General features: G+C 34.6%; 1 protein-coding gene across 16 annotated transcripts in view; it reads left to right on the forward strand.

Annotated features, from left to right (window-relative positions):
- The window catches only part of DMD (dystrophin), a 1162157-nt gene that overhangs the window by 974555 nt on the left and 166269 nt on the right, over positions 1–21333 (forward strand). For all 16 annotated transcript variants that reach the window (XM_055701082.1, XM_055701084.1, XM_055701085.1 and 13 more), the window contains 3 exons: positions 2997–3117; positions 3777–4045; positions 21100–21246. In XM_055701082.1, coding sequence (XP_055557057.1) covers positions 2997–3117; positions 3777–4045; positions 21100–21246 — 537 coding nt within the window. The remainder of the gene's footprint in view (positions 1–2996; positions 3118–3776; positions 4046–21099; positions 21247–21333) is intronic.

The following is a 21333-nucleotide window of genomic DNA, read 5'->3' on the forward strand; positions in this document are numbered from 1 at the left end:
TTGGAGATGTTTATAAAGCATATTATATCTTTAAGCTGTTACACAATTGCAGTGTTAAAAAAGCAGTATTACTGTTGATGCCACTTTTAAAACTATCAGATGAAAGCAAAGCCCACAGTCCACGGGGGAACATTTTAAGTTATGCTACCTGCTGCCTTACTTGAGCTGCAGACCTGCCTTACATCAGAATGATGTAACGTGAGGTGAGCACAAAAACTAATTAAAGGAATGGATTTTTCTCATTTGGAGGCATGAAAAAGGCTTATTATATTTCCTCTTTCCATTGCACTTCATGCAAGAGTCAAGTATGAATTATAAAAATTTCTAAACCTAAAAATGTCTGTGTTAGAAGAGTTTTAACCCTGCAGTAACCCCACTCAGTTTTTATGCAGAGTAATATCCAGTGATAGTTTACTTGTTAATATACAGTACTTTTTGTGAAAATCAGTGTTGGTTCTTACGGGTCAACATGATTGTTGAAAATATTTATCACAGATATTAATCAAACAGTAGATTCCCTTATGATAGCAGATACACCCTGTGAAAGGGTCCCAGTTCCTTTGAGGTACATGACACAAAATTAACATCTTTTAATTACTTAGTCGCTTCCTTCAAGAAAGCACACATTGTTAAAGGGTTTTCCTGATTCACATTTACAAACCTTATGGTCAGTTCTTGACCACTTAATAAAAAATTTATTTAAATATTTATAGTAAAATAATGTAGTCATTTCCTTAAGTTTATTTTCCTGAAATGTATGAAGGATTTTTTATCTGTGACTGCTCATATTATAAACTGCAGGTGTGATTCTCATCATTAGTTCTGTTAAGTATTTCCTGTACAGAGATTGTATATCAAATATAATTCACAGTGTAATGAACTTTTTAATATTAAATTTATAATCTTTCATTAGTTTGCATAGAAAGCCAAATTTTGTATAATAATTAATTAACCTGAATTGGTAAATTTATTATCTTAGAAGCCTATAGACTCTCTGTGTTGTGAAAAGAAATTTCTAATCCCTGCAGTAAAATATCTGTTTTCCAGTCATGGCATATGGCTCTCCTTTTTTCAGTATTGTGTTTTGTGTTACCTCGCACTATTGTTATCTGCATATTTTACCTCTATGCTACTTGAAAACAGTATGCATTCGATATTGTTCCATAAAAAGAGAAGACAATGTTGAAATAAAACAGTGGTAAGGACCGTTTAGATAAATTCAACACAGCATGCAAAAGACCCAATGCAACGTGCGATCCGCAGGCTAGGTTTCCTCCACATTTTTGTGCGGTGAACATTTGGATTCAGATTAATGGAATTGTCGTGGTTCAACCCCAGTCAGCAACTAACTACCACACAGCTGCTCACTCACTCCCTACCCCAAAGGGATGGAGAGGGGAATCAGGAAGGAATGCAAAACTCGAGGGTTGAGATAAGAAAAAAATAATAAACAAAATAAAATAGGGGGAAAAAACCAATAATAACCACATTATTGTAATGAAAAGGAGGGAGAAGGGGAGAGGAATAAAATACAGAGGGAAGGGAGAAAAAGAACGAGTGACATACAATACAATAGTTCACCACTCACTGACCGATGCCCAACCAGTCCCCGAGCATCATTCATCAGGCCCCAGCCAACTGCCCTCTGTTTATATACTGAGCATGACATTCTGTGGTATGGAATATCCCTTTGGCTAGTTTGGTTCAGCTGTCCTGGCTGTGTCCCCTCCTAATTTCTTGTGACCCTCCAACCTTCTTGCTGGCAGGGCCTGAAGAAACTGAAAAGTTCTTGACTTAGTATAAACATTACCCAGCAACAACAAAAAATATCAGTTATCAACATTATTCTCACATCAAAACTTAAACAGCACTGCACCAGCTTCTAAGAAGAAAATTAACCCTATCCCAGCTGAAACTAGGACAGGAATCTTAAATTCTCTTTAACAAAACAAACAAACCTCAAAAAACAAAACCAAGCCTGAGATTATATATGTATACTTTCAGTAGCCTACCAAAATTTTATATACCAACCTTGAGAATCTTACTCATGGTCATTTTAAAAGCAGGGAATAGAAGAGAGATAGTAAAAGGAGCTGTTGCTGGAGGAAGGAAAATGCAAAGAGGAAAGAAGAAAAAAAGGCAAGAAAGAAGACAGGTGCCAGAAGCATGGCAGGAAAGGAAGAGATGAAAGGCAGAAATACAGTTGATATGAAAAGGAGCAGAACATGCCACCAAGCAATGATAAACATAATGATATGGAAACTGATAATAAATACTGATGAATGCAACTAAGAATTAACTATTTCATAAGGACTACTTTTTGCGCTTTAATTTTTATTCATGCAGGCTAGATGGCATTTTTGAATTTTCACTTTGGCCTTGATACTACATTTCAGAAATCTCAGTTAATGTAATTTTGGAAGAAATACAACTACAGCACTACTGGAAAAGATTATAATTTAATATACTGGATTATTTTATTTTCTTATTAATTGTTGCAGATTAACATGTCAATATCCATAAGTCTTTTTTTTTTTTTTTCCTCCTTATGATGTAACAGTTGCCAGCAGCAGTTGCAAAGTGATAGCTGTAAGACATATTGGATTTCCCTTCTCATTCCAGTAATTCTTGCTTTCAAGAGCCATCAGCCGTGCTGGTCTGGTCCACTACAGAGCCAGGCGAAACCTTGCCCCTTGCAGCTCAGTTCTGGAGTTGACCCTGATGTTAAACAAAAGGGATCCCTCTCACAGTGAAAATTTGATCAGCAACCTTGTGTACTTTGCAGCATGCTGGCAGAATGTTTGCTCCTTTGAATACAATGTGATTTCAAGTTAAGCAAAAGCTGATTATCTCTTTTACATTTTTTTTTGTAACTACTTGTAATACACACATGGAAGCTGTGGTTGGAAATTTTGTTCTTAAATTGCTGAAAACAAGGGCTAGCACTCAGTATTTCTTCATATATCCACTTACGATAAGTTTGTTTCATCTCTCAGACCTTCAAGAGGGACCTGAAAACAAAAGAACCTACTATCAGGACTGCGCTTGAGACTGTGCGGATCTTCTTAGCAGAGCAGCCTGTGGAGGGACTGGAGAAGCTCTACCCAGAATCAAGAGGTAACTGAAGAAAGAGCAGCATAATGAAACATTGCTGGAAAGATCAGTGATGATCAGTGATGGTTAAATAAATTCTGCCAGCCACTGTGAAAGTGTTCCTTTTACACTCCAAGTTGAATGTCAGTATTCAGAAACTAAGCTAAAAATATAATGAAAGAAACCCTTGGTGATCCTTCTGAACACTATGGCACTAAATAGACATGCATATTTATAGGAAGACTTTGAAACTGGCTTTAACTATAGCTGTAGGCCCATTTGAGGTCTGAAGGATGCAATTTAATTTAAAATTCAACTTGTAATCTCAGTACTACAGAAGCTCCCAAACCCACTCAAATTCAGCAAAAGATTCACAGTGATTAATATTTATGTATGTGCAGAAATATCTTGCTGAATCAAGACACAGCTGATAAACTTTCAGCTACACCCTGCATGTTTAAAAATGCCTTTATGTGCCTAAACACATACTGTGGTCATCTGTATGGTGGCAAGATTAAAATTTGTTAAGAAATTTTCAAATGAAAATACATTAATAAAATAAATTTAATGGGTGCCTTTAGTTATGAATAGTTTCTCACTGAGCTCTGAACTTAACCAGATGGCAATTATTTTTTTTCAAAGACAAGTATATGTCTTAAAAGCCTCTTGACTTTCACATTTAGAACTGTCACCTGAGGAAAGGGCACACAATGTCACTAAACTTCTCCAAAGGCAAGCGGATGAGGTCAGAACTGAGTGGGATAAGCTGAATCTACAGTCTGCTGATTGGCAAAAGAAAATAGATGATGCCCTTGAAAGACTGCAGGGCCTTCAAGAGGCGATGGATGAACTGGACCTGAAACTACGCCAGGCTGAAGTGTTCAAGGGATCTTGGCAGCCAGTGGGGGATCTGCTAATTGACTCTTTGCAGGATCACTTAGAAAAAGTCAAGGTATGTGTCAGTATTTCAGTATTTCTGAGTATGAAGTAATTGGCTTGTTCGTTGTATGAATTCCCAAATCAGGAATTATCTTTCAAATGAGCAATTGATCACTTTGTATCATAGTCATTTATATTTTATTTAAAAAAAAAAGAAAAAAGAAAAAAGAAAGTACATGTAAAGAGTTTTATAATTTGTGCAATTAAAATGGAATTAAATCAACATTGAGAATGTATATTGCTAACATGGGTAAAAGCACTACAGGAATGTGTAAATATCCTCAACACACTCACTGTTAACTGAGGAGATGCAGTTAACAGTAAAGAAAGCAAAAAAGAATAGATAGGAGAATATATGATAAAAGTATATAAAAATAATTATGTTCTTTATTATATTTTTATAAACACAATGAGTACATATTTGTGCCTATACATGTAGAGTATAATTTAAATAATTTAAGATATATTGTTTTGTTGTTTTGCCATGATGGTGGTATCTGCTATCTGTCTTATTTGATAACTGGGCCTCATAATGTAAGATAGTTAAAAAAAAAAACCTGGGAAAACTGTCATTATTTTTTTTTTAGCAATGCTTATCTGCTTTCAACAGTTGTTTCATAAAATCTTGGCTTATTGAGAAACTCACGAGGACTTGTCCTCTTTCAGCATGACTGCCATGGACAGACTTTATAAATAATACAGGATTCCTTCAGCTAGAGCACAATAGAGACAGTTGCCATATTGATAAGAACAAAGTGCCTCTGTTCCATTCACATAAATGAGATTCATCACTCATTTTGAAAGAGACCTGAGCTGACTGTTATTTTCCTTAGTAGAACATTAGGATCTAAGAAACAGAAAATAGAATGACTAATGGCAAGAGAAAATGCCTTTTAAAAATCAAATGTAGTTTATGAAAAAAAAAAAAGTCTGCAAGTTTTAATCACCCAGAAAGTTTAATGAGTGTCCTGTACAAATATTATACAAGACAAATGAAATACTTGGTGGCTGATGAACAGAGCTGCAAAAATTTGTTTATCTTCATTTAAGTTCATAAATGAACAGAAGACACCTATTTATAAGTTCTCAAAAAGTGCCTTCTATTGTAACTATGGGTTTTTTTATGATTTTGAAGAAGATATTCTGAACAAAATGTCTGAATCTCTATTACTGGAAAACAAAACAAGTCATTTAATTCTAAAGCTGTGACCATAACTGTTGACTCCATAATTATAGTGTTGAATCCTGTTATGGTTTAAAAAATAAAATAAAATTAAAAATCCGTCCCCGAGGACATAATGAAATTCTAATAACAGCCATGACAAAACAGAAATCTTAACACTTATGAAAAACCAGGGGTACTATCAATCGGTGAATTTCTGTTTATTCCTTCTGTAGTCTTCATATTAGGGTCAGGCAGAAACCAAGACTGTTTCAAGATTTAAAATTAGATGCTACCACCTACCCAGTGATTTTTATCCTATTTCCACCACATTTACTTAAAATATTTATTAATATAGGCTTTCATAAGGCCACACCATAAGATTATCAGCTAAACGGTAAACAACAAAAAAACATACAGAATATATTCATATCCTTATAAGCTCTAACTTTTCATTATATATATGTCAATTGTAGTTTGCTAGATGTACACACATGGCTATTGTGCTTTCAATACCTTCTAAGTGATCATAATTACCTTAGGTAATATAAGAACACAATAGGCCAAAAGCTGAATACTATTAACTGTGTGAGTAGTACAATAATTGCCCCAAAATATGCTGTCTGGAAAGTGTGCAGTGCTCTAACGAGATGTAATTCCAACATAGATACTAAAGTCAAATGCATGTACTAATCAGGCAATATAAGAATGCTTGTGAAATTAGTAACTACCAAGAAAGCTACAACTGTGTCTGCAATTTGAAGGCCTATATAAAACTGTTTTAGGTTTTGTAGTTTTTACCTCGGTTATTCATATTTATGACATTCATATTTTTTCTTAGAGTGAAATCTATTTTAGAAAAGTAAATCAAGACCAAAAAATTATGCAACCCTAAAATAGACCATTTAAATCCTTAAAAAGTTTTCAAGTTTGCATTTGTTACATGTGAACTGGCTAGGCTATAGAAACTATATAGTCTATAGACTATAGAAACTTTGATCTTGATCCTTTATACCTGTAGAATGCCTACCTAAAGTATACAAATATTTAAAATATACTCACAGCCCTAGCCTTAATAGCTGGGTTTAATTTATTCAAAACCTAAACCAGAGGGTTTAATGTAAATATATTACCAGTGACAGGAGCAGTAAGACATGTTTTAGGCCCGTTTTTATGTTGAACGTATTTGTTCTATAGTAAGTTCATTTCTGATTTACTCCCTGTCTTGATAAGTTTAGATATAACCATTACTAATATTTCAGTAATAATGATCAACTTTGTCAGTTTATCTCTTCCCTCTCCCCCAATTCTTTTTTAATTAAACCCAAACAATTGGGAAGCTATTTTTTTCTGCTTCATTTGAAAAGATGGAAGAGAAAGATTATATTTTGGCTACTTTTCTACAAGAATTTAAAGCAAATCTAGGCTTATCTACAAAATGTAACACATTTATTTTGTTCATAGGACCTTAACAACAAGATAAACCAAACTATAGATAACAGTATTATATTCATAGTTGCTGTCCTGGTTTCAGCCACCTGGTTTCAACCACAACATTTGCTTGTAAAGAAAATTGTTGCTTTGAGAGGAACTTTGTTACTAAAAGACTTGCTAGTCTAATGCCCAAAACTCTTGATAAGATTAAGAAAGCTATTATGGGAACATTTACAAAAAAGTATGTAGAATTGACTCAAAGCATTAGCCAGGTAAGCAGCAGTGCCTGCTTTGACTGCTCCACAGAAATTAAGAATATCATTCCTAGTCTAAAGTGGAGGTCCAATGATGGGAAGACTAAATGGGCAAGAGAGATTTCTGGTAGAAGGACAGGTGGAGGGAACGAGAAGCAAGCTCCAACCTGCTCAGTGCTGAATTGATTCCTCCTGCATCCTGGTTACCTCTTCCTGTCTACAAGACCAGTCCTTAGCTCCAAAACTGCAGTAATCCCCCAAAGTGCTGTATGCATATGAGAATGGAAAATGAGTTAAAAGCTGTTGTGGAATTCCTGATGCATAATTTCAAAATGTACCTTATAATCAAGATTGGGAGAATCACTCAGACATTTGACTCAGCTCTGCAGAAATTAGATGCCTTTGATGTCTGTTATTTGGCCTGTATAAGCTGGTTTAACACATGCCTGGTTACTACCGTTTTCTTCTTGCTCCTCTTAGTAATTGATTCACCTAAAGGTTAAATACTTTTCCTTTGAAAATGTTTCAATTAAAAAGTAAATTTGCTGAAGAAGACACATGTTATATAGCCTTCAGTTAAAAGTTATCAGTAAACAATAAGTTTTTTATCTTTATAAACTGTATTATCAACCAAACATTGATATATTATACATTTCTCATCCTTGGTCTGGTTTTAGTGAAGTGTGTCATAATGACTAATGATATTACAGTGTGAGGGAGAATACCTATTTCTCTACATACATCTAAGCACCCCAAGCATTTTCTGAGCAAATCTTTGAAATATTGGTCACATATGATTGCATTTCTTGCAAATCCTCCTATTCAGGATCACAGTAGCCTTCCCAAACACAAGCTGATTAATAACTTCCAAGGGAATAAGTTTACCCAGTGCCATTTGTCACTGTTTTCTTTAGTTATAGTTGCTGGAACTCTTAAGGTCATGGTGTAATGCTGAACTACAAAAAATAACAGATCTTTGATCAGTATTAATGGATTATTATTATTACAGATCCTTGATCTGTATTGATGTACCAATTGGTATTTGTCTCTGATTCTAAGGACAAGCGATAGTTTCACATGACTACCCCAAAGAACGCAACCTAGACTACAGATGACCTATAATCAAAATCTCCTTCAGATTTCTCTGCTGTCCTATGTTATTCTCATGTTTTTCTTCTCTCATATGAGTGATCTTATCTTCAGGCTGAAATATAACTTACTTTAATACCACAACTTCTTTCTCTCTCTCTTCCAAGTGTACCTTTCTGACCATCAAAATCCAAACCATCACTTACTTAATCATCTTAAATTCGGTTCAGGCCCAAAATAATGTATAAAATGTCCCCCAATGGCCATTGGCTGATCATTATGATTGTAGTTCAGATCATAGTTTAGACATGGCCTGGGATTTCTACTTCTGTCTGTAAATTCAACAGATGCTTTCTTCTTTTAATCATTAACAAAATTTTCTCTTTTTCATCAGAATGCCTAGAACACTTAGGATCATGAGATCACCACTCGGTTGCTATATTAAGCTTTTCCTGGTATGCAAGTGATATGCAATCATACCTGCCTCATCCATTCAGTATCTTATTCAAAGGCCCATTCCAGGAATTGGCAGCATCTTGCTACTCTTTCTTCCCAAAAGACTCTCTTTTGCTCCATACCAACCAAAACCTCGGTAATGGTTATGCTGCTAGCGGGCAGCAGTCATTACATGTCATGCTGATACCTTGTCAATGTTTTGTTATCTGTCTGTGGACATCTGCAGAGAAATACTAATAGGAATCAGTACCCTTAAGAAGTTTTAGACTGTGATACTCTTACATTCTGAAACATTCTTTTTTAAATTAGAAGCCACCTTTTTAGGATGTTGTGCATAGAATTTTGTGACTGAGAAGGCAGTTTTAATGGTTTGGTTTATTGGTTACTAAAGGTAGTTCAGCTACTCCCACATACTTATGAGAGCACAATGCAAAGCACTTTCTTATGCCAGTGATACTCTACCACCTCACCAATGGCATGTAACTGCTTCGGTTTTCTGCCATACACAACACTATAAGTGAACACCAGGTCCCCTAGACTCCGTGGGGGATATAATTCCTTTCTGATATTTTATTTTAAGCTACTGTAAAACAAACAAAAAAATTATAATCAAGAACAGGCAATACTGGTTTCTTTAAAATAGAAGCATGTATCTCAAGAACATCTGCCAAATAAAAGCTGAATTGCATAGCCCTATTTTCAATTAACTCCATTCTGTTATAGAATGATTTGTTCTTCATTGTCATGTAAAGAGGGCACCTTGACTCAATACGATGACTATTAATTTTAACAAGCAGAAAAGAATTCAGTGACATAAGTCTTCTATTTTCCTAGGAGTAGTTTTCACAGAAGTCTTGCTTCTTAAGAACTGGTTGTTGTTCTTGCAGATTCACTTTTACAGTTATCAATAAAGCAGTTACATGGGAAGACTATGAACTTTGCATATAGATTATGGATTTTAATGTACTGAATGTAACAAGTGTATTCACAAAGGCTGTAAGTATCCTTTTAAATTCTTTTGTCACAGCCTATTTAAGTTTTAATACAATTTCTATTTTCTATAGAATTGTGAAAGAAAAGGCAAAGAGTGATTCATGCAAGTACTACATAAGTAACCCTTTTTTTCTGAGATGTCAAGCCTGAATTATATGATGTTTATTTCAGACTTTCTTCAGTATAATTGACAGTTGTAGCCAATTGTATGTCACTCACAAATAAATGTTCACTGGAAAGCGTCAATCGGAAACTTCTAATTTGTAAACTGAGCAGAGTTTGCAGTTATGCATAGGTCAGAAATTTGCTCATCTTCTACTCCAAAATGCATGTGCACTCAACCCTTTTGTCCCTAGTCATCTCTTGTCTAAATGAGATAAAATGTAAGATAACCCCTTAAGATAATTAGTTAAATTCCAATTTTGTTCGTAATGTGGCCATAGAGAGAAAATATATAGATTGGCAAGGTTAAAATACCATATTATTACAAACACTCTAACACTAAAACAGCATCCTCAATTACCAGACAATGAATGAGCATAGGCAGTTAATTTAAAGAAAAATAAAAAGCCTTATATATTCTTCTGTACTTCATTTTGGGTACTGTTCAGCTACTGCTGTGCTGAAAAGAGATGTTTCAGAAAAGCGGACTCTTACAGTGCTATTATGAGGGAACTGTGCTGACAGCTGCCTGCAGTGGAGATTCTGAGAGCAAAGCGAGTTGTTGAATTTCTAATATATGTTCTCATTCATAGAAAAAAAAAATCTTCCAGAATTATTTGAAATGCTTAGGAAATTGATAATTTTCTATCCTTCCTGAAGAAAGAATGATTTTTGTAAACTGGTAGGGATCACATATAGGAAAATTAGCGAATGACATCTAGTAACAAGACAATAGTCCACATTCATCCCCTCCTAGCAATGGAGATGTAAACTTGGCGTAAAGAGAGCAGTTTTAAATAGGTCTACAGAAACTATGAAAGAAATAATTACCTGGACGATGTATTGAATAATCAGAATTTCCAACCAACTAGATATCAGTATCAGTATTAGATCCATGTTAAAGCAAATTGTAAGTGGCCCTAAATACAACATTGTTTCAACAGTTTCAGTACTTGTGGACTAGAAGGTATTTTGACAATTTACAAGCATTACTCCCTACTATAGCTATACTCTCTATTATTCTTAGATTTAAAACCACCAAAACCACTAAAGAATTCCATTTTTAGAATTTTAGAATAGGAACTAAGATTTTATTAAGTATTTTTCAATTGTTTGCACAATTAAAAATGACAGCATCTATTGGTTGAAGCTGAATAGGAAACTATTTGCCTGCAGAGTAGAAATGGAAGTATTAATGTTTTCTTCAGAACACAAATGAAGTAATTAGTTACAAATGCTTCTCAAGTTTACCATTTCATACACATCTTTCTGTGATAGAATCATGCAACAATTACTTATGATGTCTCCTTAGACTACTTGGAAATGCATATACATTTTTTCATTTTAATTTGAAGCCAACTGTCACCACCAAAGTCTATAATCAATCTGAATTAAATCGTCATATTTTCTTTAGTTAAGTCTCTTAATAGATTCTGTGCTGGACTCCGTGATTTAACAAAACTAATTCATACAGAATAGCATTTACTCCTAATTCATTTTGCCAGCTTTCCACACCCAAATTTTCCCTGAGAAAATTAGAGAGGAACTCTGTAAACAACTTTTGCATGTGTGAAATATTTGTATACCAGTTTGTTCTAATTAAGATACTATAAAAGGAAAAAAATATCTAATGGCATTCTAAAGGACTTAAAGGTTTTAAATATAAATACAGTCAATAGAAATAGAATTTACAAAATGGCAAAAACTCTTCAGCATCTGTTTTACTGCTAATATAAAATAAAACATCATGAGTATGTCAGAATATAATAGACTTTAAAATAAATCAAAATCGTATTTAAATTCACTGGAACACTTTGACATCCTACAGGTATCCTTATTATAAATAATATTTTTGTTAAATTAAAACTTTGTGGAGTTTTCTATGATGAAAGCAATAGCTGAGGTTTGTTGAATTTGTTAACAAGTCAACTTTCAGGATGTTGTAAAATATCTAAGACACTTGAGCTAACCACATAACCTAATTGGATGTACAGCCCGTTGTATTGACTTTAGCATTTTTAAAATGTAGTTTTATACAACAAAGAATTTAGTAGAGTTGTTTTGTTGTCACTATTGGAGGCAAGTTTAATTTTCTAAGGTTTGTTTTAAGTATGAAACAGAGTTAAAAACCATGGAGTGCTTCATCATGTAGTTGTACCAGCTGAAGTTAGTTCTGCTATGCTTCTTAGCTTGTACATTTGTGTCCTGTGGTCTCTTAATCTCAATCTAACAGTTTATTAATCAAATTATTTTCTCACATGAAAAAAAAAAATATTCACAAGTGGTTATTTAATATGTAATAGTCATGTAATTGCAACTGCTACAAATTAAATCTAAAAATCTCATCTACTTTATGTTGCTGTGTAATCAGTCGCATGAGATTGGAGTGTTTGTTATGGCAACAGCCCATATCTAACTCATTTTAAATACCTGAAGCAAACCATCACTCCTTCTGCTGACTCCTTTTGCAATAAACTATACATTTCTGATTTTATATTTAGATGCTACATTTTAATTATAGTGAATGCCTTATGGAGACTAGATTACATATGGTTTTTTTCTATACAAAGCTACCTATTTTAAGGGAGAGTGCCAAACCTTTTTCACATAGGAATAATAAGAAAATGATGAGCAGGCAAAGAAGCAAAATCTTAGAGTAGTCTTTTAAAATTAAGACTGCTCTTGGGCATACTACTTATTGGGAGGCAGTAGCATATCTGAGATACAGAAACTTTAATGTTGCTCTGCTAACAAAGAACAAACAAAAAATGAGTATTCTTCAACTATTTTGGAAATCACAAAAACTAGTGTGAGAAACAGCTACTTGTAGACCATCTTGAAAAAGAACCAGCACCTAGGAAGGAACTGCACCAGATTTCACCTGATTTACACCAGATTTTTTTTAATTGTATTAATACAATTATTAATAGAACAGTTTAATTATTTTATCTTTGATTAAGGTCTTTGGACATAACTAATACGCTTAACCTTTCCCTGACAGTAAGTGCAGAATAATTCCTGAACTCTAAAGAAGAACAAAAGATGACCTGTAAAAAGTGGAAAGCTTTTCTACCTCCAACCCAGCTTCGTAGAACATGCTGTTATTAGATCAACAGATTTCATTCAGAGGCAAATTTTTCCTTGTATGAACTCACCCTGCTGATTTCAGTGGGAGCTCAACATGCATATCTGCAGGCAGAATTTGACTTTTTAAGTATTGGTAATCTCTGATCTTGGTTCCTGATAGCCTGCCGAGAGAACTGACTAATACATGTATAAAGACTTGTCTGTCATTTCATGCCTCTGAAGTTCAGAATTTAGGTCAGACCAGAACATTTTTAAGAGATTGCTCTTTATCAGTTCATCAGAAATAAGAAAGGGGCTTCAGCTTTTTGAAGGAGAATTAAACATTAATGTTTAGGTTCCTAAATGGCATGGTTATTGCAGGGACTCTAGCATTTAATGTAGGTTTTTGTTTTGTTTTAAATTTGCCATATAAACACAGCACATATAGAAATAATTTTGAATGATCAAGTATTAACATACCTGGACATGACATTAAATGAAAGATGCTCTTGAACTGTTGTGATTCTGTTCAAAATTTTTCTTTCTCTGATAACCTCGAAATGTAAATATTTGTCCAAGAAAAAAAACAACTAAACAAACAAACCAAAAAAACCCCAACAATGCAAGTAACATGTTTCATTTTACTATGGAACCATTTTTTTCAGGCTTTTCTAAGGGAGTGTGAGCTCAGGAGGGTAGGTGGCTAAAGGGAGAAAAAGTATAACACTTCTAACAGAAATATGATCTGCTATATATAGTCTACTATTGGAACATCACTACGTAAAGCAAAAGAACATACAAAAAGTGAATATATAACGAGAAACATGTATGTTCAGTGAGACGTGAGAGGAGGGAAAAGACAAAAGGAGCACTAGAAATGAATTTTAATGTTGTCTGCATTCTGTGAGGAGGGTGTTCTTTCCTTGATGATAAATCTGCCAGTACTATGTTTTTAATGAAATCTTTTCTTAAAACATTGGCTCTTGTTTTCCTGGGAATGTATTTTGGTGTTCTATAATGATAATATTACTATGGCATGGGCAAATCAATGAGCAAAATAAAATTGATTTATCAAGTTCATATGCTGGTACACAGTAATTATTTAGGGACTGCTTGAAGTAGGGAGTGCAATGAATGTTAGATTGCCTAGGATGTCTATCAGTGACCCACTGCGCTACACTTTTCTCATTTTAATCTTTATATATTTAAAGCCTAATAGAGTTTTATTTAATTTTTTTCTCCAAGGTTAACCCATAATAAGACCTTGTAACTGCTACTTAGCACTTTTATAGTGCTTCTCGTGTTCCAGATGTTATGAGTTAATCTTCTCAGCTTCTTTCTGAGACTGCAATAGAAGTAGTATTATCCCCAATTTACAAATAGGGCAATTGAATCAGTAAAACTAATTTGTCCAGGCAGCAGTGCCACTCAAATTATTTTTATTCTCTTTACCTTTTACCTGCAAATTGTTCTATTTCAGTTGGGTTCGATTATCCAGAGGATTAAGAATGACAGTTTTCATTGGTTTCAGCAGGAGCTACAGCTACTCATCTTCCAAAGCCGTAGCCTGCTCTCCTTCAAGCGGTGGCAAGGCAGCCTGCCATCCAGGCACCTTCAGCCTCAGTTTGGAAAGGTGGGCGCTGCTCCTGATGCGGTTTTCCAGCCTGTGCCTGGTGCTGCTGTAAAAACACTATGCCTCTTTCATTTTTTAAGTTTTATTTAACTATGTCCTTTTCAACATTTTATTTTAGTATTCTTTCTTCGTAAATTAGCTTAAAAAGTAGATTGTTCTTGCTTCTGTTCTACTAAAATCTTCTGTTAAAACTGGATTCCCTTATCTGGCATTGTTCAAGGATGGTCTTATCAGACTTTAGAAGTTTAGGAATTTTGGCCTCAAGATTTTGACTTGGGGTTTCACCCATGCCCACTCCTCACAGGAGTGGTGAAAAAGGTGAAGATAGGAGTTACAATATTAATTCCAGAACTGAAAAACTTAGCTTTCAGCAAAACAGTTGAACAGTCCATCTGACCTGCATTCTTCTGTAAGTTAGAGACTGGATGGACTGCAATGACTCCTTTTGGTCTTAAGCTCTATGAAAAACTTTGTTGCCCTTGCTAGAGCTAGTAATTATCAACTTTATGAGGCTAAATATTATGAAATGTTTACATGCTTAATTTAAAGACGTGTTGGCATCTTGTAAGCAAACATGATCTTTCATGTTGGAGAGAGGAGAAAATAAAGATTTAAAATTAAAATAAAGATCTGTATATGATTTTTGTTAGAAAAGACAGGAGGAGTTCCTGGGGCTTCTTGTCTGAATAGTTTTAATGTTGGTTGAGTGTCAGAATACAATCTGTGCCTTACTAGTGCCTAAGTTAAGCTTTTGTATGGCCATGTAAAGAATCGATGCTTTCCTCCTGAGATACAGGGTCTGCCTGCTGATGTCTGGAAGCCTTGAGGTGTTTCATAATATCATGATACCGCTGTTGCAATCTTTCTGGCTTAAACTGCTTCTTTTTTTTCTTTTTTTCTTTTTTTTTTTTTTTTTTTTTTTTTGTCAGTGAAATACTACATTTGCTTTTAAAATACCATGCTACTTTACAACACAACAGTGGTTTACTTTGTAGTAACTATTTTCTGAGGGCAAGGTGAACTCCTGTGAGTTTCTATTACCTGAAAGAGCATTTGGTAAGGAACACAGGTTGTTCAACCTTTTATGTTCAAATATATCTAATATACTTTTTTCACAAGTTAACTAATAGGGATAGATAATGTGTTATTAATGGTTTAAAAACAGGTTTGGCTAAGGCTCCCAACCTAAGCATATATATCTTTTCAAAGCTTTTAGCTTAAATAATGCTGAATGAAACCACACTAAAGGATAAAGTTTCTTTGTAAAAATTCCTTTGTTTTCTGTGTCCTTCATGCAGCACATGTCAGACTTTCAGATTACACTTTTAAATGCTTCAGGTTGCTTACAGTTCCTAGGCACTTCATGTCTTGATTGCCAGATTGACTTCTTGGTTGCAAACTAACTGACTTTATGTGGAAAAAGTGGTGCAGAACTCTTTATGAACACTTTATCAGTAATGGGCTTTGCCATGTCATGGTTATACTTGTTCTAGTAGAGTGAATTACAAGCTAAATTTGCTCATTTACTTTTCGCCCCTCCATGGAAGAGGACACATTTTCAGAATAAATGATAAGGCAGTAGCATAGGTTGTATCTGTTCAGGGATCATAAAACTGTGTATCAGCTGTTGATTTAAAAAATATATCAAGAATTCATAGCAAGAAAGTGATATGTGTTTCAGGATATGTGCGTCTATTTATTAGTGTGCTGTTTATTAAATTAGAAATCCTAATAAATATTTTTCTAGATGTAATGTTGCTACAAATCATATTTTTCCTCTGCTGGTTCAGAAAAGAAAAAATTCTACCTGGAATTAGACCATTTTTCATCTGTTCTATTCAAATTTTAATATCGTTATTCTTAAGAAAAAAATGAGTTAGTCTTCTGAATTTGTAGGAAATAATCTTTGATAAATGTAATATTTTATCAGATTCAGAAATGCAGAATTAAGAAAGGGATAAGACTTAAAGGGCATTTGATTTTCTTTCTTCCCTGATGTCTTCTATTTGGTCTATTTTTATCCCAGAAGAGGATTTATATTCTACTCTTGTGCATTCTTGCTTGGTCATTTCTGAGCTTATAAAAATATATAGGATGGAAAATCAAATCAGCTAAAATCCATTTTGTTTCAACACTGCCTGTCCCCAGGAGCACTAAAATCAAATAAAAATACAGTGTGAGTTTAAAAGGAAGCTAAGTGTAGCATATTGAGCTAGCAGCTGACAATCCCAAGTTTCAATGAAATTTGAATCAGAATACACTAAACCCGGCAGAGAAGAAATGGACTCATTTTGAATGAAGAAGATGGAGATGGTGATACTCTCCTGGATAGAATATGTCAGTCTGTTCCATCTTGTACAGTTTTAAATATAAAACCCTGAAGATGCACTCTGGCCCATGAATCCTTCTCCACTTGGACACTAAGGGAGCTGAGGTAGAGAAATGTCAGCGCTGGGAACCTGCTGAGCCCAGATGTAGGATGGAGGCTCACCTTACTCTGCAAGTGGATCCTGCTTTGATTTAGCTGCAGCTACTGCTGGTATAAAAAAAAAAACCCACAACACAAATCATTTTGACACAGGAGGGCTTTTCTCCCTAAACCATGTCATATTTTCATCATCCTACCAAGTATCCTTTTCTGTCTCTTTCACTGGTTATCAGAATTGAGGTTTAACATAGAGCTGTGCTAATGGAAGACTCTTCTATATGAAGGAATTCTTCAAGGAGATGCCAGGGTGGCATGAGGCCACCACTCTGTCTATAACGCCACTGACAGACCAGGGAAAGAGACTTTCTTTGTAGGCACAGTGGGCCATTTCTTGAAACCTGCTTCATATTGAGCATCAGAAGCATCCATGGTGGAACATATAAGGGGATGGACTTTTTATGCTCATAATTCCGGACATAAATTTTTATTTGAGTTTTTTTCCCTTCTTTTTAAAAGGATAATGAAGAATGTTTTAAATTCCTTGGGATAAGGCTTGTAAAAAATGCACTTTAGTGAAAGAGGATACTACCTACCGAAGTCTTGTATTTACTATCTCTGGGAGAAACTAGCCTTGGGGTCAATTTTGATTTCCCATGTTGTGCTCAAAGCAAACCTATATAGTGTTCAAATCAAAGTCTGATGTTGCTATAATTGCTCGTCCTGAGTATCTGAGAAGTTGAGATTTCACCAAACATCTTACACAGTTTCATCCTGTTTTGCATGGTAAAAGTCTACATTAGTTCAAAAATCAAGCAGATAATTTCATGGAAGACTAATCCATCAAGATCTGATTGACACAGAAATACAGCTTCTGGCTCCAGAATCTTTGAGACCCAAATTGCTGAGCTGGAAGGGTACAGCAAGGAGGAGGGATGCTGATGCTTTCCCTTACCTTCTGCCCTAAGCAATTGTATTGGCTACTGTCAGACAAGGGACTGGGTGAGATGAGCTTTTCATCTGACTGATTAGGGCCTCTACTTTTAATATTTGGCTGGCTAAGACAGTTATAATGAAGATAATTTGGAGCTGTTTCTGCTATTGCTGTTCACACTGAAAAGTCATTTACAAACTAAGCAATTTAATTGGTTCAAATAGGTCTCCTCATGGTATTGGTACACTACTGACCATGTATATTTGTCTTTAAATTACCAACAGCATAGTTCTTTAATTTTTTCTGATATAAATCTGTGATATGTATAGTATTTTTTTATGCAAAAAGAAAAAAATGGAAAAAAGCAATCATACTGTACAAACTGATTTTAAAAAATATGTTTCTGTAAACCATTTTAGTCATACTGATGCAAATCACAATCCAGTAGAAATTCTAAATTCCTGCTTCTAAAAATGACAAGTACTGTAGAAGATATAAAAATTACTACTATTTAATAAACTCATTTGAACACATGTTGCAAAAAAGGAAAGCACTCACACTGATTTTCACTTACCCTAAAACAAAAACCTAGTTCTAAACTCATGCTTGTTGTCTCGTGGACTGGTTGTCTGTGTTAAACTTGCTTAACACAGCCTTATAGTTGCTGACCTTTCTAATCATACCATGCCCTATGCCAAATCTTTCTATGAAAATTTTTTTTCTTTTCTATCTACAGTTTTTAATTGTAAGCTTACTGGCATTAATTAGATAACTGTGTATTAACTAGCATTCTTTTTTTTGTTGTTGTTGCTGCTGTTTCTTATGTTTTGATTTGTCATAAAAATACTAGTAAAAATTCAGGCTTAGTAATAATAGAATACAAAATATAAAATTTAAAGATGGTCAAAAAGCTGTTTTATTTTGCACGTTGGCAAATTAGCATAACACTGCAAAAATCAGCATCCTTGCACCAGAAAATACAATTAATAAAGGCATCAATTGAAGAAGGGGTGGAAGATAAATTTTATTTTTCACTTCCATACATATTTCTTTGATTTGATTTCTTTTCTTTTGACTTGCTTTTGTGCCTTAGCCTTTCTGCTCTGTAAAATAACTTACAGTCAAAACCCATATTGACTAATTATGAAGGATCATCCACTTCACCTTACTTAGATTTAATGATTGTGTGATTTACCTAATCATTTATGTCAATCTTCAAGCAAGACCAGTACTTTCAAGTCAACATTGCAGATGCAAATTGGTCTGAAATCAGTACAGATACTTAAGTATATGTTTAAAAGCAAGTGGTTTGTAAGCTTAGGTCTGTGTGTTTTCCCTGAGCAATGAAGTTTTCAATCAAAGCCTAATCCTATTGCCGTACAAGTTATTAGAAAATTAACTTAGTTTAATGCAGAAACTGCATTAAAGTACATTATAGTGTGGGAACTGAACTTTGCATCCATTAATCTGCATTTATTCTATCAATGCTTTTTATTTTATATATGATTTTTAATTCTGTTATGTTATTTTATTTTACATTGTATGTAATAAATATATGCAAATGTATATTTAAATACAATGTGGGCATTGTTAACACTAGATGAGAGGTGTTCTTACCTCTTGGAAACCAAGCAACACTGTAGGAACCAAGTTGACCGTCCCAAGTATCAGCCACAGAGTCATGGTGGAGCGCTTTGGGCCACTGAAACTTAATAGCTCACAGAAAAAAGTAGTGAAATAACAATTTGCAAGCAAATTGTTAACATGATGGTATATATATCTCTTCAGCCTTCGAAGCCTTTACCTTACAAGAATGAATGTCTATTTTTAAAGCATGTTGTTTGTTCTCTGAAGTCAATTACTAACTAAAATGATTAGGGTAAACACATGTATAACTCTGTGGGATCAAACCAAACACAATCTCCTCTTTTTCCTTGTATTGCAGACCTTGCTCTACAATACACTGTAAATCAGCATTCTCTCTGGTAATGTCAGTTGTGTTCCAGTGTTATAAAACTGGTGAAACAGAGAAGTTAACTGTTATGTCATAAACTTGATGTGTGCCTCTTCTTTCACATCATGGCACTCGCATCGCCCTCTGCGCCTTCCTCTGCAAAATGCGCATCACTCCTGACTGTATTTTACAGATATATTGTTAGAGACATTCACTGTATATGAGCACCACTTACATCAGTCTAACTCCTTATGTTGTAGGGTGATTTAATATAATTACTGGAAGTCAAGTCTGGTTTTGAAAGATATTTGAGGAACAATTTTTCACTGACGTTTACCTTTAGTGCATGCAGTTCATGGCATTCTAATGTCTATGAATGTTTTCATCCTATTTACTCTTAAGGTTCACTGAGATACTGGATGGGCTTTGTTGACCTTTTTTGCATCACACACTGATGAAGTGATTACTAGGCAATAATCTCGGGCTTTTTGGTGATCTAAAATGAGATGCAGACCACATGGTGTGTGTTACAAATGCTGAGAGAATGGAGCTAGAAAGCAAAACTAACAGAGCAAGTAAATTATCCTGCCTTTGTGTGCAGACATTATAAGGCAATAAAAAGTGCTCCTGAAAATGACAGAATTTGCCCCTTACAAATGGCTCATTGTTACATTTTAACGTATTTTATCATGTTAAAAATTCATAAATGTCTCCTTAGAAAAGGTAGGTATGGAACAGTAGGAGATGTGTGTAGAGATTCCTCTCTTCGATAGAGTCATGGTGCCCGCAATTCATCTGAATTTACTCAGATGCGTCACAGAAGCATCATCAGGTTGTTGCTTTCAAAATCAAGAAACTTGTAACTAGCAGCTTCTGGTTTTCACATACATTACTGAAATTATTCGCTAGACTGCTGTTATGCATAGATTTAAAGGTATCTTACAAGATACAATATTTTATTTTTTCTGAAATATGAGTCATGTAGGCTGGTTTGGGATTCATAGCAAAAAGATGTTTAATATTTTTTTTGTACTTCCCATTACTAACCTTTTAATTGTAACATATAAGTTAGCCAAGGCCTTAGTGAGGACTTTTTTATCATTGCTTCTCTTTTTCCATTTGTTGTATTTGGAAACAGCAGTCTTCCTCTGTTTTCATGTGTTAAACAGCACTCACCATCCCATCCACCCCAAGGAAAAATAAAGGGTGAGGGAGGAGAGAAGCATGTGCTGCAGTGCACACCCCAGTGGTGTGCTGGTTAGAGATTTGGCTTAACTGACCAAAAATTGCTACGAAGGTTCCAACTTTGTATCACCTTCTGAAATCCCGGGCCTTACCCTTCAGATCTAATATTAAGTTATATAAAAAGACTGTTAACTGTATCATGACCAGTACGCTTCCTTTCAGCTTGACATTGACTACCTTTACATTACTAATCAGCTAGCAGAAGAGCCAATAGTTTTTTGAAGTTAGTGCTTATCTTTATTCATATTTAATTCACACAGGTTTATCGAGCAGAACTTGTACCCCTTAAAGAAAAGGTACATCAAGTCAATGAGCTCGCTCACCGGTTCGCTCCCTCTGATATTCAGCTCTCCCAGTACAATCTCAGCTGTGTGGAAGACTTGAACACAAGGTGGAAGGTGCTACAGGTACATTTCTTATGTCGTGGGTTTTTTTAATGCTGCATTTAAGTAAATATTATTTATTTCTATGTGCTTGGTTTTTTGCCTGTGGAA

This window comes from Falco cherrug, chromosome 2, assembly GCF_023634085.1.
Source record: "Falco cherrug isolate bFalChe1 chromosome 2, bFalChe1.pri, whole genome shotgun sequence".
Classification (NCBI taxonomy): Eukaryota; Metazoa; Chordata; class Aves; order Falconiformes; family Falconidae; genus Falco; species Falco cherrug.